This window comes from Plodia interpunctella, chromosome Z (genome assembly GCF_027563975.2).
Source record: "Plodia interpunctella isolate USDA-ARS_2022_Savannah chromosome Z, ilPloInte3.2, whole genome shotgun sequence".
Lineage (NCBI taxonomy): Eukaryota > Metazoa > Arthropoda > Insecta > Lepidoptera > Pyralidae > Plodia > Plodia interpunctella.
Window position 1 is genome coordinate 9215965 of NC_071324.2, and position 24786 is coordinate 9240750.

Below are 24786 nucleotides of genomic sequence, written 5' to 3' on the forward strand. Positions count from 1 at the left end.
GGTTGACGTCAGGCAGGCGGCCGGTTGTAAAATCACAGCCGAATGTTCTAAGTTTTAAGGGTATTTGTACGCCGACCCAGGGCTTCGCTGCTTCACAGCCCTGAATGAAAACGGGAACATGCAGAAAAGAATTTTAGTTAGTTGGTTTACTAGAATTTCACTTTTCCATAGTCCATTCAAAGACAGATTAGATTAAATCATTTCTTTTTGTAGAAATAGGTAAGTACACACAATTAAAATGGATAAATCTTTAGAACGAACCTTATAGGTATATCATAAATGGTTATGAAATTAGGAGGATCGCATCACATTGGAAGATTAACTGCTTTAAACTAGCAAAAATTGTTCTTCCTAAACCTGGCCAGGGCTCAGGTTCATTCAAGCAGTCAGGACTGCTTTGAAAGTTTTCCATCCTTTCTTAATCTTAACAAAGTGTGGATGGTAATTATCGTGACATTTAATTGCCTTCGGAAATTAAATGTCTTTGGATCGACGTTCATTTTATTGCCTCCAATATACCTAGTACCTAATAACAACTTTTATGGTACAAATTGGTTTAAACAATGTTGACCTATTTTGCGTTGGGTTATTGGGTTATTAGCGTTAGAATATTTGTCCTGGAATATTCAAATTGATGCACAAGGAGTAGTCCATTCTAAATTATTCTTAGAATAAGATTTGGCCAGTGCTCTAAATGGATCATAAGTGATACTCGCGTCGTTACCATTCGCTCTAATTCGCAGTACGGTACACTCATTAAATTTTGCTAGCACTGTGTACCGTCGTATGCTCTGCCGCTCAAATGCATAGATCGCAATGGCGGAAAACTATGCATAGGAATAGGAATTGTGTCACATATGCATCCCGACCCACAGCCATGAACATACGATGCGAGGAGGGAGAGGTGTACAGTCGACTGCGTATCAATTCGCACTGATCGGAATGTTCGCATCTGTATATATTTTTATGTTGCAGCGTTTTGCAATTAATTTTATAGGCAAGATAATCTGCTGACTGTACAACACCTTTTACAAATACACAGGTATTTGTAAATAAATATACTATAAATGAGTTTCTCACTTCATCGTAGTTTCTTCTTCAGCTAATAAGCATTGGAGTTCAGGATCCGCTTTTCTACGTTTTTCTTCCACTACACATGGTCATCATTGACGACACTAAGCCAGTACTTTTTTGGATCAGTAGATCGATGAGTATTTCTGGATAATTATTTAGATAATTAGTTATATCGGCAAGGGAATGTTCGCATCGACAGTAAGTATAATGTATACAAAACACGCGGGAGCGAATGACCTTGAACCCTGCCAATCCCACGGGGCTCTCCATCGTCCTTTGATACGATCTTGTTTTGTAAATTTAATTAAGTACGTCTCATGCTTTCATTCAGACAATAGCATGTCACGGATCCCTAATGTCCTCAGAATAACAACGAATTTGCGATGACTTTGAGTTGGTCGGTGTGGTGTTGGCTGTACAGTACGAGTGAGGTTCTGAGCTCATGGTTAGATTAAATTGTAAAAAATATCAAACAATATGTTTGTTTGTTATATTACTCTGTCACATATTCTCGCATGTTTTCAATGCGGCGAAGCTCAAACAAAAATTTAAAGATCTTAAAACCTGCCTGTGTAGTCAGCTGTCTTTGGGAATGTTGTTATTACCTGTCAAACTGTGAAGACTTTTTATTCGTTTCAGGTCACCATGGAAGGTTATGGAGTGACCTATTCTATGACGAAACTACAAGCCGTAAACAAATACGCAAACATTTCAGTGTGTTTCGTGTTCTTATATACACGATTAGACCTGGAATATATTTTCACATTAGACATTAGACATTTAACTTTAGACATTTTTCATATTAGCAGACAGACGTACGTTGACGTACGTCAATATTTCATACAATTTCTGCGTTCTCTGTCTACGGACGTCAAAACGAAGGAACGCGACTTAGTAATGGGGCATGGCTCAGGGCACCTATGTATCTCGATACATATGTGTGCGTCTCCATTTCTGTTTGCCCTATGTATGTATGTATGTATGTTTTCGATCTCGCAGCAGTGCACTAATGAGACACTTTCCATACACCCAGCGTATTCGGACGCTTGATACTCAGGTCTAATACGCACAGCCGATAACAAACGATTCTTATGTCATTGTATGCTTTTGCATTTTAATTGCCTGTTATTTTTAACGCTGCAGGTTCTCATTGATATGATCATCGATATTGCCCAGATTCTTGCAACTTGGAAGACTTAATCAAGAGCACAATTAATTGGCTATAAATATTTGTTCAAAATAATTTGATTAAATTTGTTGTAGCAATTAGAATGATCGACTCGAAGAAGGTCCTAGAATAGAGCCACTCCATGGCATATATACGTTTTATTTTGATACAGTTTCTCTCATCTCTGCGTATTCCCGGCTGCGTTCGGGGTTGTGAATCCGCGAAGCCTGGGGTCAGCGTAAAAAATACCGTTAAAATTTTGAAGATTCGGCTGTGATTTTACAACCGGCCGCTTGCCTGACGTCGACCCTTCTTGGGAATTTAAAAATGATTTTTTTTACATAACACACGAATCTTCTAGATGTTTCTGTTCATATTTGCTTCTCGATTCAAAAGATCATAAAGTGCTACAGTGCGTCAATATAGTGCAAAATAATATCGTGCTACGAAATATAAGAATTCGTAGCAATTCGTAGCATGTTCTACGATTCTTACGGTCTACGAAAACAAGTCGAGCGTTGTTCGCTTGTTGTTGTTTTTAATTAGGTAAAATCTAACGTAGAATCACGAAATCCCGTCTTTGTGCCTACGAGGTTTACAGAGTCGTAAGTCGATGAACATAGTTTTCGTTTATCTCAACAGTACAGATGGAATATTTCAATTGGACTTACATTTTCATCATATTTAATTTTTTTATTTTAAATACATATCAATTTATTTTCAACAAATACTAGCTCTATTATGAAATTTCTCTCTCATTTCTGACGCTGAACGCTGAGACGCTGCGCCCGCTATCAGCTGTTGCCCGCGGTTCCGATCATAGAATGTATGTTTCTCATACAAACTTTCACCTCCGATCACAGTATTGGAGGGCCTATTGTGCTTTTAGGTGACTTAAATATAATTGACACAACTGTTAGCAATATCACACTCGAAAAAAAAAGAAAGAGGGGCAAACAAAGTAGTATAATAACCTCACATGATATAATTAGATTTTTACAAAAATATGACAGTCTATATTATTATTATTATATTTTTTTTTTATCACTTAAGCTCTCAGCCGAGGCTGGCATTCTAATGATAGACACGGGCCATGACCAAGTGGCTATCATTTTTAGGGTAGATTAAGGGGATCAGTCCGTGTGTCGTTGGTATTTATGTTGTAGGTGTCAGTGTCTGTAGAGTCCATAAACTTCCTAACTATTCGACAGGTATTAAGAATTGCTGCTTTCTGCATATTAATATATGTAAGGGGTTTGAGATTGAGTAGCTTGAGGGAATTATGCAAATGCTTAGGAATGACACCAGTTGTGGACAATACAATGGGAACTATGAAAACTTTATCTTGATTCCATATCCTATATATTTCATCTTTTAGGTCTGTGTATTTGTGAATTTTTTCTGTAATAGTTTTTGTGAGATTATGCGTATTCGGTACTGCTATGTCTATAAGGTATGTAGTTTTATTTAGTTTATCTTGTAGTACAATGTCAGGTCTGTTATAGTGTATGGTTCTATCGGTAAGGATGCTTCGATCATAATATAGTTTATGTGTATTGTTTTCTAGGTTATTATTGTATTATTGTCAGAGAGGTCTTAATGCATTCAAAGTTCACTTCAGGCTTTGGGGCCTCATTACATGCAGGCCGAGAATGCATAGAATAAAACGGAGATCCTTCAATAAATCATACTAATATGACATTGATAGCGCTGCATTGTGAAATTTAACCTTTCGCTTCCTAATAAAGCGATACCAATATGTTTCAATGAGACACTTGGCATAGGCTGTTTAAAATTCATGGATCATCGCTCGCTCACAGACTGTAAAATGATATGGGAAAGACACGTATCGTTTAGTGATTGGTACATAGTTATTAATCAATTATTAATTGATGTGTGATTTCATGAAACGGGATGGACGTTGAAGCGGTTCAGATTATCTGAAGGCAAGTTTAAATAAACGTACTTAACAATGTGTTTCTGTGTTTCTGTACACAAGAGAAAACAATGTGGTTCAGACGTTGATTAATAGAAAATGTAGATTTAATGAATGATGTTACTATGTCGATAGAATTTTAAAAGCAGATGCGTCAAGATTTCTTCAAATTTCGTCGTATTCTGTCTGTTATTAAGTACTAGCTGCGCCCCGGTGCTTCGATCTCGTAAAAGTACCCTATGTGTCAATTCAGATATATTCTATTGCGTACCGAATTTCATTAAAATCTGTTCGAGTAGATTTGCGTGAAAGAGTATTATACCATATAGATACGGCTGTAGGTACGCCTCTGATCCATGCATAAAAACCCCTAATGTAACCGTCATAAACGAGTTATCTATACGTCTCTACTATTATTAAAAAGAGATAAGCGTTGGTGAGTTTGTATGTTTGAGGCGGGTAATCTACGAAACTACCGAACCGATTTCAAAAATTCTTTCACCATTGGAAAGCTACATATTCCAAGATTGCTATAGGCTATATTTTATCTCAAAATTCCCACGAGAGCGAAGTCCGGGCAACATCTAGTTACTAATATAATAAAACATTACCTGTTTATTTCGTTGACATAATTTTGGAACGACATCCTTTTAGTTATAATGGTTTATATTTAAACAATTTATTATTGTATCTACCTACTTTTATTAATCTGCCATTTATAAAAGGTTGGAATCGGAACAAGAGGTTACCAACCTTTATGTATGGAAAAGCGTCATTCACATATTCATATACCAAATTCTTTAATAAATATGTAAATAGACATGGAACGTGACTGCCTAAAATATATTATACAGTTGCTGTCAATAGAAGATACAAAATCGCAAAATAAATGGGATTTTCGGTGGAAATGTGCAATGTAAATTTCGGTGGAAAAGTGGAAATGTGTTCATCTGTTCTCTCGAGATATAGATTTATGATTTAAATTGTTATTACCTTGATTGTAATATATATGTTAAACATAAAATATTTGATGTGACAAAATGCTTGTAAAATTTTTGAATTAGATATATTTTAATTTATATAATTTCCGAATAAATTATGTCCGAATAGACAATAGAAAGAGTTACAAATAAAATCATTGTTTTGGCGAACGATCGAGCCATAACATAAGAAAAGAAGAAAAATGGTTCAAATAAACTTTTAATTAGGATATACAAAATTAGTAAACTAGTCTTATCCATGAGGCAATTTTAATTAACTGAAATAAATTGTATTTATCCACCTTTTACGACCTACCTAGTTTGCTACAATTGAGATAATAAGATAACCATACCCGGACAAAACACTCCGGAAATTTCGAGTCCGTTCCATGATTTTACCGCTCAAATAAATTATTCCCGAATTCTGAATTTTTGATTGTTAGCAGGCGACGACTGAGGCGAACACTGGCGCCAACTGGTTTCAACGCCACCTGGCGAGACTGACGCGAAACCTTCGCTGCAGGATCAGTGGCGAGCGTCGGGTCAAGCCTCCAGATGCCTTCCTGGACAAATACTCTGCTCAGACCTTCAATGATCCGCAAGAACCTCTGTACCAAGCGAAGAGGTCCAAATTACTATGTGGCCTGAAGCTAGCATTCGATCCTACGATTCCTGCACATTATCATGTAAGTTTTTTTACGCCAGCTCCACACTGTCGCCGAACTCCGACACATGCCGACGCAAATTGCGTAGTTAGTACGAGTGCTTTTATTTACCGCGATGAAAAACCAGCAATGTATACCGGAACGCCACAGTTTGGCAAACTACAGCGTTTGGCAAACAGTGACAGTGTGAAGCCGGCATTAGATACAATACTTATTCAATTTGAAATAGGTAGGTAGGTAAGTAGTTCAATTTGAAAATAATTACGAATTAGCAATTTCATAGTTGAAATATTATGTAGAAATAATATATCGGCTTTGAAATTACTAATTCTAAATAATTAATATTAATAAATTCTAAATTTTCAAGGTTATTCCTAAGCACATTTTTGACAAAAGCCATCATCGTATTCCAAAAGAAAGTTTGTACGGAACAGCTATATTTCCATCAAGATTTAGCACTTATAATTTCGCCTTGCTATTACGTATTCGTGCCACGAAAAGACAAAATGTCAGATAACAAATGACGCGTATTATTTCCGTCCGTCTTCAAAATTAAATTCGTTTTTATCTAGATCGTTATCTTATTTTAAACCAAATTAGTTAGTCAAATCACGAAAGTCAAGTGGCGACTACCGAAGTAAATGTACAATAATAATAATAATAGCTACAATAAGAAATTACATTTAATTTCTGATAGCACGTTTGTGCACGGGAGAGATTTGCGAACATTTTATGAAAAAATACATGTTGAATATCCAACGCAAAGCAGTTCCATTAGTGAGAAAAATATATGAAGTAGATATGTAACCAAACCAAATTATAGCGATGCCCCAGCTTTTGTGATTGATGTTAACGACCCGGAAATATTTTTTAAAAGCTTCTCAACATCACAATTCATCATTCTTGGCGGCTTTCTCGTAAAAATTGAAGAATATTGCTTTATATGACAAAATTGTCTAATCTATACTTCCATGCCCACACTTATAAAGAGAAAAGATTATTTTTTTGTTTCTTTGTTTGTAACGAATAAACTCGAAAACTACTAGACCAATTTTGATGAAATTACACAGAGACAGACGAAACCTTTAGGAGTAACATAGGCTTATACATTTTATTAAGTCAGTTACTTATTTAGATAACAGACGACAATTTACCTTAGATGGGTATGGACGCGCCGTAACGACCATTACCAATCAAAGAAGATGAAAATTGACCCTATTTTATTCTTCAAACAGTGGCTGGCGGTAGTCTCGCTGGCCATCCTCTACAACGTGGTTTTCGTGATTGGTCGAGCGGTGTTCTGGGAGCTGGACAACCTCACACCGATGTGGTTCGTGCTTGACTACCTCTGCGACACCATCTATCTCATCGACACGGTCGTGCACGTGCACGAAGGTTCGTATTATGATTAGTGGAAGTTGACATTTCTCATTTTTGTTCTCCTTGCACCTATACACAGCTGTATCGTAATCTAAGGGACTAAACGGTACCATGATTTATTTTTCTCCAAATCTACTATAATAGTATATAATTTACATTAGATGCATAAGACGTTTGGAAGCCAAAATTTTGTACCTAATTGGGTCATGTTCGTAGCAAATTTATTTCAGCTTTAGCGTAAATTATCCTATAACCAATATCCATATTTTACAATGAGTCCAGCCTTCTCATTAGAGTTAATATAATTAGTTTAAACCAGGTACACTATTTAGGCTGACTTGCACAAGCGAATTTCCTTTTTTTTATTCTAAAATCACACTTTGAAAAGCGAATTAAACTAAATCTGTTTTTCGTCCAAATTTACAGTGCCTTATTAAGTTTAAATAACGGTTTTTGTGGTTAAATTAATTTATGAAGACATGAGTAATGGATACATTTATAAACACATTGGTTCTGTTCTGATTTTATTCTAGAGTAAAATAATTTATCTTTTCTTTCCGATTATATTTACTGTTTACAAAAACGGTTTAAAAACAATCTGTATCCATAGTCGCACCACGATGACCGTCGCTTACCGTCATGAAAACTAGTCGAGCTGACGTTTACGAGTTACTGGAGTCCAAAGCGACAGTGCTGCCACAAATCAACCGCAGACACCCACACAGCCGCGCCCTGCGTCATCAAATTTAGCTAACGTGTAGACAAACATTTGACCATGCCTTGTTGCTTTTTCCGAACAAATATTGCACTGCGATACTCTCCAACATCCAACTGCCAGACTATATGATCGATGGCCGAGGTATCATTTCCGAAATAATGTGATGTCTTTTGACAATATTGGACACTATATAGTTACCTATATCTAGGCAACTCTTGTATGCTCACACAACTTTGTTTGATGGAATGTTATGTACCATTCTTATTTAGGTAAAAAATATAGTTACGAAAAAGAAGAAATTAAAAGATAAGTGCTTATAATACGCTACTAGAAAATATAACTGATTAAATTTAATTTAGTATTTGCTAGAAAATCTAGCGTTGAAATAAAATTCTGTAATCGTAATATTGTATGCTAATACTATGCTGGGCGTAATCCATGGCATTTGCGATTATTTAATAAACTGTGTTATCATTTACAATATATGAAATACGTATATCTGTAGGGAAATTCGTCTCTTTTACAGGTTATTTGGAACAAGGACTCATGGTAAAGGACTCGAAAAAACTTAGACAACACTATCTCGAATCGGACTCGTGGAGATATGACGTCATATCTATGCTACCCACTGATATAGCATACTACTGGTGGAAGCCGGGATCGTGCGACTATGTTGGTATTTGGTTGAACATTTGCAAATCGATCGATGAAGAAATATTCCAGTGAGACGTTATTTAAGTTCGTTATGGCTGAACCGTCAATATTGGCTGTGTTTCAGAATCGTTTGCCATGCCCTGTTATTGTGCGTCTCAATCGTCTCTTTCGCATGCCCCGAATGTGGGTGTGGTTCGACCGCACCGAGACCGCCACCAGCTATCCGAACGCTTTCAGGATATGCAAGGTATAATAAAATATTCTCAACATCACTAAACTTTAATTTGTTACAAAATTTGTGAACAATTTATTTATTTTTCAGGTCGTAATGGCCATCCTCGTACTTATCCACTGGAATGCGTGCATATATTTTGTCATAAGCTACGCTATAGGCTTCGGCACAGACAACTGGGTTTACAATATAACAGGCACCCGTAATGAATCTCTAGCTCATCAGTATATATACAGTTTTTATTGGTCCACCCTCACTCTAACTACAATCGGGGAAACGCCACAACCGGAAATCGATGCTGAGTATTTGTTTGTCGTGGCCGACTTTCTAGCGGGAGTTTTAATTTTTGCCACGATCGTCGGAAACATCGGCTCCATGATTTCCAATATGAATGTTGCAAGAGTTGAATTCCAAAACAAAATGGATGGTGTCAAACAATACATGGCTTTTAGGAAAGTTAGCGGAGAATTAGAAGCTAGAGTTATCAGATGGTTTGCATATACATGGGCTCAAAGCGGTGCTTTAGATGAGGAAAATGTTTTGTCTTCTTTGCCCGACAAACTGAAAGCAGAAATTGCTATAAGAGTTCACATGGATACTCTGAAACAAGTTAAGATATTTCAAAACTGTGAACCAGGACTTTTGGAAGCATTGGTTCTGAAACTGCGGCTTCAAGTTTTCAGTCCTGGAGATTACATATGTCGTAAAGGCGACGTGGGGAAAGAAATGTATATTGTCAAAAGAGGCAGATTGCAAGTGGTCGCTGATGACGGCAGGACAGTTCTGGCTACGCTAAGTGCCGGGTCTGTGTTTGGAGAAGTAAGTGTTCTAGAAATTGCTGGAAATGTGACAGGAAACCGACGAACGGCCAATGTCCGGGCCCTTGGTTATTCGGATCTATTTTGTTTGGCAAAACGAGACTTGTGGGAAGCCCTTGCTGACTATCCTGATGCTAGAGTGACATTAACCGAAGTTGGATGTGGACTTCTCCGCAAGGTATTTTTTTGAATATGTCGTAATTGTAATAAATATTTAAGAACAATTAAGTAATATTATTTATGTATTTTATACATATTTTAGGATGGTCTATTAGATGAAAACATATTCAAAAATGCACAAACCACCCAGATGAGTTTAGAGGAAACAGTTCAAAAACTAGAAACTACAGTTGAAATGTTGAATAATCGTTTACAAGGACTGTTAACCGATGTTGGTGAAGATCAGGCCAAAATAAAGCAACGGATCAACAAAATTGAAGTCAGGTTAGACCGAGTGTGATAGTTATAAGACTCAATAACAGTTATACACATTGTCACTAAAAGTATGTAAGCTAATTCCATTAACAAATGAATTATGAATAAATTGTTATTCACTGAGACTCCCAGTCCAAAATATTCAAATCGGTATCGTTCATGAACGAATGAAACATAATTAAGTGTCTTACGAAAAAAATGGGGCGTTCAGGGCTTATCTGAATACCTATTTAAATATGATATTAATATAGTATTAGTGCATTGGGCGAATTTTATCATGTAGAACTCTTCACTATATTAATGCACAGCGAATGTATAAATATTTATTATCTTTCTTACATACTTTATCACAGCTTTGATTTATATTTCTTGCAGAGTATTAGAAAATGAGGATGACAATACGGATTCAGATGATATCACATCAATGGAGGCGTCTGAATTGCGGAGCGAAATCGCAAGGACGTGTGATGTTTCGGGTTACAGTGAGATACCTATGAGTTCCACACACGACACATCACTATTTCTTCTCAGTAACCCCATCCCTATCCGAGAGAGGGGACACTCCCTGAGTGTTGAGAGGACCACGGAGTTACTCAAGTTTGCACCAGAACCACGCAGCAAATCCCTGCGTTTGAAAAGGGTCCCCAAAGATCTCAAGTGAACAAGTCAGGACTATAAATACCAAATTTAGTTATGTATGTGAAATGAAAAAAAAAATGTAAAAATTGTAATTATTTTTGATACGGAAAGCTTTATAGATTTGAATAGAAAAATGAAGCAAACCAATCAGCGTTTACGAGGGCAAGGATTGTACTACAATAGTACGATACTGCGACTTCCAATCGATTCATTATTGATAACGGTTGGTTTATATTTAAAACAAGTATTGCAATATTTCTGGAAAGCATATTAAAAATATTGTCAAGTAGAAATATATTTTTTCTAGGAAAACGTAAGTATACGTAATATATTTATCTCTGTACTACACAATAGTCTCGATTTCTATGCAATGTTTATTATGCCTAATTTTTAAATTCGTTTAACATCCATAAATATAAGCTTAGTTACAAACACTGTCTAAAATTAACAACATATCAAAATGGTTTAATTTATTCAGTATTTTAATTCACAAATATCCAAATTGAAATCATTAAAACTGTAGTTTGGTGTTGTAGGGCACAATAGAATAATACTTAAAGTCCTAATCTTATAAAGCTGTGTGACGGGCCTTCTACAATACTATATCTCAGGAGAACAATCTCACGAGATCATTAGAGCGGGTCTTCCAAATTATAGACCACAGAATCCTACTGCAAGTACTTATTTAAATATAATGTCAAGCAGTCTACAGAGGAGTCGAGATGTCGATCAATTTTCATTCAAACTATACAACAAGATACATCCAAATACAGATTATGAAAGAAAATTATTTTATAATATCTATGTAATTTCCATGTATAGTTTTGCTAATGTCCTCTTTAACAATCATCATAGAAAATATAATAATATCTTAATACATGTTAAAATGTTTGATGTACTATCTAGGTAAAAATATAATTTACTACTATTCATTGTTAGTTAATGTAAGTATATAGTATATTTATTTGTTTAAGCTATAAAACGTGTGTCAATATAGAAAATGGCTTTAACGTGAGGTGTTTTAAAGATGACATATATAGGGTTGTAATGTAAAACAAGGAATGATGTTTTTGTACGGCATTTCAGAAATGTGTAAGTAATGACTTGGCGTAGATCTTGTGTAGATTTTTGTATTATTAGATAAAGAATTAATGCAAATATATTATATTAACTTGTTTCACTAATGGATAACAGAAATTATATCTGTTTCTGTCGATTAGGTGAACTTCATTTGTGTATATTTATTAATCTTCTAAAGTACATCTTAACTTCTATACAAGTCAGGTTGTTTTTAGAGTTCTTACATAATGTTATATTCAATTTAGTAGTATAATAATTATTATATTATAAAAAAAATTGTTATATGTTTAGAAAATATTTAAGTGGAGATTTTTGATTTTTGAAAAATATTATTTATATAATATTAAATACCTATGCAATTCATATTGTTGTAATTTAGGCCCTTCCTAGCCGCAGACTAATAAAAAATGGTATGGTGGCGCCATCACATTTTTATCAATTCCGTTACTTGATTAGCGGAATATAAAATCTCGAATCCGCTTAGTCCACTGTTGTGTAATGAAACCGTTACATAATACATTCTAATGAAATCTTTAAAGTAATGTGGCATATTTTTGTAATGTTATGTTTTTAATTTTCGCTAATAAAAGTGATGGTGGCGCACATGCGGCCCCAAGACAGTGAATAAACCCAGTCCGAAACAATCCCATAATATTCTTATTTTGTCCATATGTGTAAATGTAATATTACCAATTATATCTACATAGCCATACGTAGCTCATTGTCTCATGGTCTGTCATAGTTATAGTAGTACCACAGTATACGCTGCATGCAACTTTAATATGTTAACAGTGAATCAAATCTAAATGTGTGATTTTATCTATATAAAATTATTAAAATAAAGAATTATCAAAGAAAACATTGTTTCTTTATTTTTTTTATTTATTTACACATTCAAAAGGAACATTACCCTTGTGAAATCACTTCAACGTTGTGGTCGAAGGATAAAAGATATACTTCAATAATAATATCATTTTATACATCAACAATTACCTTTACATAACATGATCCACATCACAAATATTGACGAACACGATAACGTATAACAAAATCATAAGATCCCACACAATACAACAATTTTAATTTCCTATGTCGATACGTGATTACTACACCGGTGCTAAATAACATAAATGATTCTTTAAAACGTCGCTCACAAACATACGACAAAAGGAGAGAATAGGGTAATTACTAGCTTAGAAAAATACATTTTTATACATGTCATGTATAAAATAAAATATCTCTTCAGCCCGACGTAAATTAAATACGCGTACCCACTTTCCGCTTACTACTTTGAAACTTTCGCATAATAGGTACGATACATACATGTGGACATGGTCAGATAATTCAATCAATAATTAAAAAACTAAAAATGCTATTTGTAATAAATTTATGAACTCCAACAAACATAGCTTTTTTTGACGACATTACCTGACGAATTATTATGGAGCTATTGGACGAGTCTATAAATGTGTGATTTTGTTTTTGCCATATCTTTGAAAGCATTGCCATTATCACAGTAACAGTTTCACTGCTGTTTCTAATCTATAATCATCAAAACAAAAATAAGTCGTCCATTTTTTACAGGTCAAACAAGTACCTATACTATAAAGTAAGTCGATAACAGTTTTATGAGTTTGAACTTGAACTGAAGTATATATTTTATAATCTTAATTTATTTATTTAAAAAATACACAATTTATACAAGTAAGAAATATATTAATATTGGCTAAATAATGACATGAAATGACGGCACACGATAATAGGATTAGTTACATTAGAATTGTTGAATATAATGATACAATACGGTTGAGATCTGTCTCCTTCAAATTTTATATACATTTAATCATGTTTTCGAAAGTCTCGAAAACAGAAAAGTAAGCACTTTTACGCTTTTTTCTAAACTAAAAATCACTACAGCTCCCATTGCTTCATTTTCCCCTAAAATACATACCACTGAAAGGTAAATACGTTTTAATTATTAAGTAGTAAGTAGTAAATTTATTTACTGAAGGGAAGGTCTTTGCCCAGCAATGGGACACGTCGTTGGGCTAATAAAGACGGTACTATTTAACTTGTCGATATTTTGTTGATAAATATAATAACACCACAAAGTATTATGGTAAGTCCTTTAAAATCTACAAATGATTTCACTGAATCCAGTTTATATTAGAATAATTTTTTTTCGAAATAAAATAAGAATGTAAATATCGATTTATAATGTACAAAATAATATACATCTATGATAACCTTCTGCAACTGACTTGTATTTGACAGACACCAAGTAAAAAATAACCCTTCTTTAATTTGGTTCCGATTCTTTGATTTTCTCATGAAAAAGTTTTCAAAATCGTAATTATCACTTTAAATATCATACGCAGTATATGATGCCATATTATGTAATATTTAATCCTATTGCGAACAATAAAGTTAAATACTTACCCGGTTATTCATGAAGTCAAAGAACACTTTAAGGTAAAGTATGTTTTGTCACTATCGCTCTTTATAATATTTGCCGTTTGCAAACGAGACAAAACATAGTTTAGCTTAATGCTTTAACTTTTGCATAAATGATAGAGGGCAAGTGCGGGTTTGCATTTCACTTTGGTGAATAATGTTGTTATTGGTGAATAAAGTTATTATTGTCACTATCGAATCAATTCGAATAGAAAAGCCGCGAACCAATCACATTGCGGTGTGGTTGTCGTTGCATCACATCAGCGCACTATGCACTACGCCGTGTTGGAAGTTAGCTCTGTATGAGCTAACTTCCAACCCAAATAAACAAATACTAAGCTCAAATATATTTTTATGTAATTATTTTTTGTAAAGATGAAATAATATAATATTGACTTCGCAGTTTTGTGAGTGACGCGATTAATGTACCCATATTAACTTTACGGTGGGTTCCCGATGCATCCTAACGTATCGATCATAATTTTTGCTTATTAGGGTTACCCTGAAACACAAAATATGATTTGGGATTACCTACAGATAATATAAAAATTCTCACAGGCAGTCCTTTCCATTTGATATCCTATTCTGACAAATACATTATCTCATATTCAAATCTACATACCTACCTACATATTACTACCTGCGATTCTACACTTACCTATTTTTTCCGATATTACTTGACACAAACTTAGTTTTTTATTTGAATCGATTTAATTATGGCAAGCGCTGGCTGGCATAATAGCTAGTAGTTGTAATTATGCAATATATTTAAAATATTCAGGCAGTGTCTACTACACTGTGACTCTTTACGCAATTCACTGACAATTTGCAAAACACTTCATTTATACCGATGTATAAAATTTAATTTAATCACAGGGATCGCATGATTCATTATAATTGGCAACCCTAACTTTATGTAAATATAAAAATGTGTCAAAATCCAATTGCTTAAACTTAAAGACCATACCACGAAAGAAGGCCAGAGGAAATATGAGGTAACTACCAATAACAGATAGGCGAAATGTTGTTTGCAGCTACAGTAGCGCCACGTCTTCGGGAGTTCTTTCCTGATATGGACCCTACTTCTTTACACATTGATCACTACTACATCAAATTTAAATTACAGTCGTGTAGTCCACTATATCTCATATTCACTGAGTGCGTATAATGGATATATTGTAGTCTTGTTTCCCTCCAACTTTGGTATTACATAAAATATTTTGAGTAAGGCGGCCCGTTGGACACGAGGCTCGAAGAAGCTTCTTCTTTGACACCAACTGTAAAAAAAAAATACTTTATTAAAAAAAGGTGCTAGGTACATACGTTATAGGCTGGCCTCTCGTTATTTATAAAATATGTTTTGTCACTATCGCACTTTATACTGCCTTTAACTGAAAGAGACAAAACATACCTTAGCTTAAAGTATATTTAACATTTTTATGATTAGCCGGATAAGACACTACAATTTTAAAAAATCACGAGAAATTAATTATTTTACAAGGAGACTGTAAACTACTTTTATACAAACTACCTACTCCAGTTCACATCTTGCCCAGAAACTTATTAGGATGCTGAATGTATGTTCAGCCGTAAGGAAACCACCAGCTCTTTTCTAGCGGAGAGGTTGGCAGCAACGTCGGGCTCTGCTCCCGAAAGAATTTAGGAATAAAAAGTACCCTGTGTGTTATTCCAGGTTATATTTTACCCGTGCACCAAATTTCATAACAATCCGTCCAGTAGATTTCGCATGAAAGAATGACAAACATACACATAACACGAGCTGCTCCCCCGGGCTTCGCTCCCGTTTAGTAAGAAGATATAATTTAATTATAATAAAGACTAAGTTCTGAATGAGTTCAGCCATAACACAGAAAAAATACAAGTTCAACAAAAAACAACAGTGCAAATTATTAGAAAAGCTTTTCCTAAAAAATGTTAGCACAGCTTAGGCAGTTTTGAAGTTTAATAATAGAATGTAACTAATAGATATGTGTCTGATGGATTGTGTATATTTTCAACGTAGTATAAAATAAAAGTTAAATTAAAAATAATAGCAAGCAATATTTCTGTACATATTTAAACGTTGTCGCAACTAGATACATTTCTTTGTATTTAGGAATAATATTTTTATATAATAAACCTTTAAGGTAAAATAATTTAAAGGCCTATTAAATATTATTTCTCACGTTTGAAGAAAAGGATTTTTTAAATTTTTAATTTTAACTTTTACAAACTAGTTATTTATTTGTAGATATACCTATTCTTCCCTCTTTCAACTTCGACGGTTCCCGATTATCCGAATCAGCGTAAAAAATCACCTAAAAATTTTGAACATTCGCTGTGTGTGTAGTCCAACACGTCACGCTACGAAAAAAATTATTGTACCAAAGAGTGTTTCTCTGTACTGATTATTGTGATCTTGATCTTGCTCGATGAGGAAACAATAATAATTTAGTAAGTAAATAGTGTAGGAAAATCTTGATGTATGATAAATGTGGCCATGAATGTAACTATATAGTTAGAAAATTAAACACAGCCCCGAATTCCTGCCTGCCAGCCTTCTGCGAAAATTTAGCATATCATCCACTTTGAAAATTAGTTATTGATAGAAAAAGAGTCAAAGGAATGTTTTCTAAATAGAGTGTGCACTTTGTTTGAATATTAAACTTTTAAAAGAACCTTAAGATTAGTTATTCACCGTCAGGCCAAAACGAGAAACGCGCGCCGGCCGCCGCGTCTGATGACGTCACCTCGTGGCGTCGAGGGGGAGAGAAACTGCTGCTCGGGACGTACCCAGCGTTGGGGCTAGGGGACCCTCCTGGGAGAACAATTTGCACATAATAAAACTTTTCGTCAGAATGTTGCGAAAAGCGTCGCGGCCTAAACCCGTGTCATTATGCTGAGCGGGAATCAATTTGGTTGTATGTGTATACACATACAACCAAATTGAATTGAACATACATTTTATAATGATGACTTTGTGATAATTAATTAAATTATTTTTTCTTTCTTTCTTCATCAGTCAGTTTTCTATAGGCATGCCATAAACATTGACATGCCGTCATATACGTCAAAACTCCATATAATTTAGCGTTGTTCTGTGTTGATCCGACGGAGCACAACGTAACTGGGGCCCTGGCTTTAAACAGATTTTCCATATTGACACATTTTCATCTGACCATTTTCCTGGTTTGTTCCTCAGCTGTAAAACGTCGGAATCCGGGATCTGTTTTGGTACTTTTTATTTTCCATTTTGCTCTGTCTTCGTCATCCATAATAGTCAGACTATTGGCCCACTAATATGCCACTGGGCCAAACTAACTATGCCACTGGGCCGCACCCGTAAAATTTTTAGGTCATTTTTTACCAATCACTATTCGGCAAACGAGTCCCAAATGAGATTAGGTACTATTCATAATATCAAGTATTTGCTGTAATATATTGTGAGTACCCTTTGACTTAATTTAATATGCCATCCAAAGTTACTTGTTTATAATATTATATAATTGTTTTTTACACCAATTATTTTTTTCAGTCATGCCAGATATAAACAATTCGGTAATGATCGTGAAGAATCAAAGTACATTCCAGTTGGTAACTTGCGTTGATACAAATGCTGCCCTCTACACAAAGTTTCAGATACTATTTCTCAACCCTCGGGAAATGGGAACCACAGAACCGAAAACCGTTTGGTTGTCGCAAACTAAACATTATCGCCGAACTAAGACAGATACCAACGCGAATGTACGAATATTGCGTAGTTTGTATGAGAGTTTTAATTTACTGCAATGAAAAACCAGCAATGAATGCCGAATCCGCTAAAGTTTGGCAGATTGATCAAACTTTAGCAGATTCGGCATTCATTGCTGGCTTGTATATAGCTTTTTGATCTTTCAGCTTCTCATAGATGGCATTTGTTCATTTTTATACCACCTGAATTCCGACAGATCGCGACACGTAATTTGAAAGCTTTGATTTACCGCAACGAAAACCAGCAGTATCACGATGTGTGGGCATTACAAAAATCTAAATATTGGCTATTTTTCTTCACGCCGTTTAACTTTTTTTGTTAGCGAATTTATTTTATATAGTTTGCGATAGTTAGGGTTCCGTAACCGCCATTGGCCGCCTGAAACCCGTAGAGATAACCAGTCGATTTATTTTCCGTTGAATATAAAGGTTAGGTACCTGAAGTGAAGGAAGTGTCATATTGAGTTTCAGTAAAAAAAAATGAATATTACTGTGGAGTACTGTGTAAAACTTTGGAGACTGTGTACCTACCTACCGCTTTTGCTTTATAAATTTCCAAGAGTCATTAAGTTTTACAACCTTTTGTTCTACCAATCTTGCCTACCGTATTTGACAGATTAGCGTTTTTTGTATAACATAGGATATAATTAATTACTCAGATACCTTTTCCTAGAATGTTTTGGCCCCATGGAACTTATCACTAAAATGGCAAATCATCATTATACATGTACTCATTTACAAAGTAACAACGCGAACAGTTCACATAATGCAAGCGCTATACTATAGTGGAAAAGTTCGCCGAACTTTGACTAATTCTGTATACATTGCTGGTTTTTCATTGCGGTAAATAATAGCACTCGTACAAATTACGCAATGTTTGCTTTCGCGTCGGCATTTCTCCGAGTTCGGCGATAGTCTGGAGCCTAAATAAAAAATATAGGTACGCAACAATTGGCAGTACGTCTTTAGGAGGTATAACAAAATACTTGATACAAAGGTATTCAGTGTTGTTTACAAAAAAAAAACTGTCTAAGATAAGATAATAAATTTGTGATTGAACTTTATGGTTATACCCACCCTGTACCTGTACTTTCCTGCAGTCTAAATGATTAATTAATTTAATTGTTACCCTCGGGCCAGAAAGAGAATCTGGAGACGGCAGCGTCCGACGAAGTGACGATGTCGTGGTGTCGACTCGGGGAGAACCCTCCCGAAGAGGGGGCGTATCCGGGACCGGGACTCGACGAACCATCTAACACGATAATATCAATCAATGTAAAACTCTCTCTCATTTCATTTGACGACCTCCGTGGCCTGATGGTCACCATTCCGGACTGTACACTGGAGATCTCGGTTTCGATCCCCGGTCAGGTCAACATGGAAAATAATCTTTTTCAGATTGACCTGGGTCTTGGATTATGTTATAGAATATAGTATCGTTAAGTTAGTATCCCATAACGCAAGTTTCAAACTTACTTTGGGGATAACTTAATCTGTGTGATTTGTCCTTATATATTTATTTATCTCTGCGTGTTCCCGGTTGCGTTTGGAGTTTTGAAGCCGCGAAGCTCGGGGTCAGCATAAAAAAAACTTAATTATTTGCATCTGCTGGACAGATATGTTCTAGAAAATTCGGCCGCTTCTTGATGGGTCTGCGGGACCTTTTGAGAATAAACTAGGAATCGTCCCCAATCGGGTCAACGGTTGGATATTTTAGACAGACGGACGGATAAATTTGAGATAAAAATGTTACAAAATATAGATATAACTTACCCAAAGCCGACACTCCGATGGTATTATAACTGTTCATAGGTAAAGACTGCATTGGCTGCAGCGAATTCTGTAACTGAACACGATGTACATAAGTATAATTGTTAGAAAATAAAGTATAATATTTTTTAATGTTTTTTGTTCTAGTTTATATTATATGTATATCTATAATATCTATACAATTATTATAAAGAGGTAAGCGTTTGTGAGTTTGTATGTTTGAGGCGGGTAATCTCCGAATCTACCGAACCGATTTCAAAAATTCTTTCACAATTAGGGAGACACATTAACCAAGATTGCTATAGGATATATTTTATCTCAAAATAATTCTCATGGGAGCGAAGCCCCAGGCAATATTTAGTATGAAATAAAAATCTCAATTCACAGAACACATTGCATTTTTACGAGGCATACCTATAAATATCCAATTTCTTTGCATGGATTATATGTTATGTTCATTATATGGATTGTAAAATCGATTGATTCAAATAAATTCATTCCGTTCCGGGACTTAGCTGTTCATCGTCCATTTGATTTGAAGACGGCCATGCTTTTTCTCTTTCATTCTAGATTTTTGATTGGCAACGCATGAACTATTTGTCCGTTTCAGTGATATATTAAATCCCAACAAATGCGACTATAGCACATAGCTATCATATCGCAATTATGTGCCAATATAATTTTGTTGTTAACGTCTTCAAGCTGTATCTACTAAATCAATCATCTTGTAATTTTCCAAATGATACCTTTTCGCCCGTGTTAAATTCACGCGGGTGTAGCTATGGGCTAAAACTTGTATTTAATTATAACCATTACTAGGTAACATATTATTAGATATAAAATGCAAACAGAGGAAGTTGAGAGAACATATATTATTACAATTGAACTTACACGTACGTAACGTGCATTTCAAGGCACCGATTTGATAGACTGGTGATTCGGAACTTTGGAAAACAAAGTATTATTTCATTTAAAGTAAACGCAACCTTGATCTAGTTAAATAAATAGCTCATAACTGATAAACTAAATTCAATCTTGAACTAGCTAAAAAATAGCTTGGAACTGAAAAGCTCGCGTAATTACTAATAATTTATTTATTCTCGTACGTGTTCGCGATTTGCTCCCATAAAGGTTTTAAATTAAATTTATTTTAAACTAGAAAACTACCCGACCCGGCATCGCTCGCGTAACTAGTACTTACTGTAATAAATGATGTACAATTTAAGGTTTATGTGCACATAAACCTTCCTTAGAAATCACACTATCAATTGGTGAAAACCGTACAAAAACTCGTTCGTTATACCTAGTTTTTGAGTTTATCGCGTTCAGATAGATTGACGCGACAGAGAGGACTTCTTTTTGTAATACCTACGATAACGACTGGAATTTTAGTTCTTTAACTGACCAAAAACAGTACGTTTTCCCAACATTTTTTTTTCTCAATATTTCGAATATTGAATAGTTTTTTTCATGACTTTATTTTTGTAAAATTTTCGTGTTCGTTGTTCAAGGTTTCTACAACCTGAGATATTGTTAACAGCCAAATGTATTGTCCGTTAATTTATTTATAGTAAGTTGACCCTCAATTAAGTTGTCAAATTTGAAACAATAAAGCTATAACGAAAGGAGTTTCTCCATTTCAAGGCTTAAGCATTAATTCAGAAATGAGACGTTCACAGGCACTTTTTACGTTTAATTTAGGTACTATGATAATATATATTTACAGGCATAGGTACAGATTAAAAATACACAGATTTAACACATTTGTTTGCGTTGAGGGTTAAAATTGTTTTCAAAGTCCAAATTTAAAAATATGGACAGACGCGCGCCTTTTGCACAAATATTCAAATAATTAGTTTTCCGAGTATCTCTAACTGACAGCAGTAGAATAGTGATAACTTAGCCAACAACAATTTACCTGGCCCTGGAGCTGGTGTGGGGCAAACGGGTGGACGGCCACGGGCGAGGATTGGTGCGGCATGGCACCGTGCGGGGAGCACCCCGGCGGGCTTCTCCCCATGGCCCCGCAAGTGCTGGCGTACCCAAGACCAGAGGTAGACTGCGTCAGCCACGCGCTGGAATATGCAAGACTACCTAGATTAATCGTCGACCTCAATAGCTTACAGATTTTCATGGGACACAACTGAAAATATAGGATAAAGATGAAACTAAAACTTGATCTCTGTGGCCTAATTGATCTTCATGAAGGACTACTGCATAGTTTAGATATCGGTCAGGGCAAGATTGAAAATGTTCTTTTTCAGATTGACCTGGATCTTGGACGTAAGTACATGTTATTTGTATAGATTCGTTGAGGTCATATCCCATAACACGAGTCGATAATTTAAATTGGGCCGAAGTATTTATATATTATTTATTAAATCAAGGAAGGAATCCTAAAAAATAAATTAGCACGATTGTCAAAATTTTAACTGCCATAAAAAATATATAATCTACTCAATAAATATTTTTTTATTATTTCAAGTACGAACTAGTTTTATTCGGTACAATCAAGCAAACCACAACTTTGTACTGTATCATGGAATTATTTGCACGCTCAGAGACACTGACCACCAAACATCAATTCTTGATAAATATTCTTGATAAATATTGTAACTAGGCAATAAAAGTTATAATCAGCGGAATGTTTTTATAACTATGACCATATCGACTTCACCTGACACCTTAAACAAAACAAGGTCACATGGTATGCACCTGTGTTCTACCTCTAAAATAAATAAAACATTCGATGAAGATCTGTATTATGTTGTATGTAACGAATGACATAACTTCATAAAAGCGTAAAAACGGAAAGAAAAACTTTAAGACGTAATCTATGTATCATTAACATTTGTTTTGTAAACATGGGAACGAGAAACGTAAATATTTATTGTAATTAATTTGTAATACTAGACTCGGGCAGTTAATTCACCATTTGATTGACATTTTAAGTGCGTGATTATGTAAGTTAACATAACATCGCAAACTGAAGATTATGTGTATTTTTATTATAATGACAACCAAGAATTTTTAAACCAATGTCGCAAAAATATTTTTGTCAACGACAGAAATTATGGTGTTACCGAAGTAGACACTGTTTTTTTTTGTTTATTCAGATCAATCCGTTATTTAATTGCTATTAAATATGTATCAGTGCAGTAATTTACATTTATTTAACAGTTTATGTACACAGATACATAGACAAAAATTGGACAGTAAATACAAAGATGCTTCTTATTTCGAATGAATATTTCTTTACTTTCCAGATCATATGAGGATATTAGAAAGACAGACAAACGCGTTACACTTAATACTTACGTGTCATATCGAGGGTAAGAAGGTGGATAAGGTGATGTGGAGCCAAAGTAATTTCTGGCTCCAAGCGGGAGAGGCTGCATGTGGGGAGGCACGTGCTGGGCCACCTGGGCCACATGGTACCCGTCCCCGAACAGCGCCTTGGAGTACGGAGTGGTCCGGAACGGCCGCTTCATCCTGCGCCGGCGCCGAAAGTTGCCGTTCTCGAACATGTCCCCGCACTGGGGATCTATAACAATACGACACTCACAACCAGAAATTACAAAGAAAAGACTCGAGTCTTTCGCTTGTTGCTGATGATAATTAATGATGGAAATCGCTTAGCAATTCGCGGAGGCAACTAATAGTAATTATTAATTACAATCAATCTCTAGCTAGAGCTCACCTAGAGTCCAATAATTCCCCTTTCTCTCCCCGCCACCTTCCCGGGGCACTTTTAAGAAACATTCGTTGAGACTAAGATTGTGCCGGATTGAATTCTGCCAGCCTTTCTTGTTCTTCTCGAAATAGGGAAATTCCTTGGTGATGTAAGCGTATATTTCACTGAGAGTGGCTCGTTTGGTCTCGCTGTTCTGGATGGCCATCGTGATAAGGGCCACGTAGGAGTAGGGCGGCTTGGTGAGGGCTTGTGACGTGGAAGTAGTGGATTGCGGCTTCATCTCCGAGTTGCCGGGGCTGGGAGGCGCCGTCTTTGGTTTACTTTTCGTTTCTGTCCCATTGCTAATCAAAAATAATAAAATACTATTAATTTCTCTCACAACATGATCTTTGCGAAGAGCACATAGGTATATGCATTTCATTATAGGTCATCATATATATATATGTATATGTTATTCAAACATTCTCAAAAACTGTATTTTGAATTCATCAAATTAAACCTAATTTAATAAATTATTTATATTAACAGTGTAAATCTAGGTTAGACGAATTACGATAAATAGAAATAGAACAAAGACCTGTTATTAGAACTATTGTTGTCCTCCCTGGAGAGTGCCGGTAGACTGAGGGTTTGGTACACACGAGATAAATCCTCCTCGCCTTTCACGCCAGGGTTGGAGGCATCGTTACCTTCCTGGATGCAGATCCGACTATCATACGGCGATGTACCTGTAAAAAACGAAAAAAATATATAATCACAAACAATTTTTTGATGTTTTTTTTTATAGTATACAGGGTAAGTTGGAGTTCTTCAGAAACAGCTTGAAAAATATCGGGCCAGCAACGCACTTCTTTAGGCTGGTGTTGCAGGCTTCTTCGGATGGCCGTATGCTTGTTTGTTTGCTCGGCAATATTAAAAAATATATTCTTAAGCTAGTAACTTCGCAGGATTAGATAGCTAACATTATAAACATCTACATTCTGTCTATATACGTAAGAGTTATAGTAATAATTTAGGAAATCGCAATTGTTGTAAAACGAGCAAGATAATTTTGAACACCCTTACTGATAAATAAGAGACAATGAGTAGTAACATATCTTGAACACTTTGTGTACTGACAAAAAATTGATGATTTTAACTGCGTATATTAAATTGATTTTATGTTTTTCAGATAATATGACTAAACGCTCATATCATATTGACTCTGACTGTGGACTGTATTATCTGTTTTCTGTAATAAAACTTCGCTTACAGACTAGATGTAAGTTGTCAAAACTAAATTATTAATTCGAAAGTCTATAGTCTGCCTGTCATGGTTTCACGGTTAAACCGCTGTGCC

The 24786-nt window shown here is 35.2% G+C and overlaps 2 protein-coding genes across 14 annotated transcripts in view; one reads left to right on the top strand and one right to left on the bottom strand.

The window, feature by feature from the left end:
* Nucleotides 1-12632, top strand: part of LOC128683005 (cyclic nucleotide-gated cation channel subunit A-like) — a 36185-nt gene extending 23553 nt beyond the window's left edge. For 5 of the 8 annotated variants that reach the window (XM_053768120.2, XM_053768121.2, XM_053768125.2 and 2 more), the window contains 7 exons: nt 5602-5844; nt 7059-7218; nt 8448-8593; nt 8700-8822; nt 8898-9803; nt 9888-10069; nt 10436-12632. In XM_053768120.2, coding sequence (XP_053624095.1) covers nt 5602-5844; nt 7059-7218; nt 8448-8593; nt 8700-8822; nt 8898-9803; nt 9888-10069; nt 10436-10721 — 2046 coding nt within the window. In that variant the 3' untranslated portion in view covers nt 10722-12632. The remainder of the gene's footprint in view (nt 1-5601; nt 5845-7058; nt 7219-8447; nt 8594-8699; nt 8823-8897; nt 9804-9887; nt 10070-10435) is intronic. The other 3 variants (XM_053768122.2, XM_053768123.2, XM_053768128.1) reach the window with 1 other exon arrangement.
* A 1878-nt stretch (nt 12633-14510) lies between these two features.
* Nucleotides 14511-24786, bottom strand: part of LOC128683006 (forkhead box protein L2-like) — a 42513-nt gene continuing 32237 nt past the window's right edge. For 2 of the 6 annotated variants that reach the window (XM_053768129.2, XM_053768133.2), the window contains exons 4-11: nt 24025-24175; nt 23454-23788; nt 23072-23297; nt 21672-21843; nt 19757-19829; nt 19113-19235; nt 16932-17051; nt 14511-15510 (exon numbers count right to left, since the gene is read on the bottom strand). In XM_053768129.2, coding sequence (XP_053624104.1) covers nt 15440-15510; nt 16932-17051; nt 19113-19235; nt 19757-19829; nt 21672-21843; nt 23072-23297; nt 23454-23788; nt 24025-24175 — 1271 coding nt within the window. In that variant the 3' untranslated portion in view covers nt 14511-15439. Of the gene's footprint in view, nt 15511-16912; nt 17052-19112; nt 19236-19756; nt 19830-21671; nt 21844-23071; nt 23298-23453; nt 23789-24024; nt 24176-24786 lie in introns of all 6 variants that reach the window. The other 4 variants (XM_053768130.2, XM_053768132.2, XM_053768131.2 and 1 more) reach the window with 4 other exon arrangements.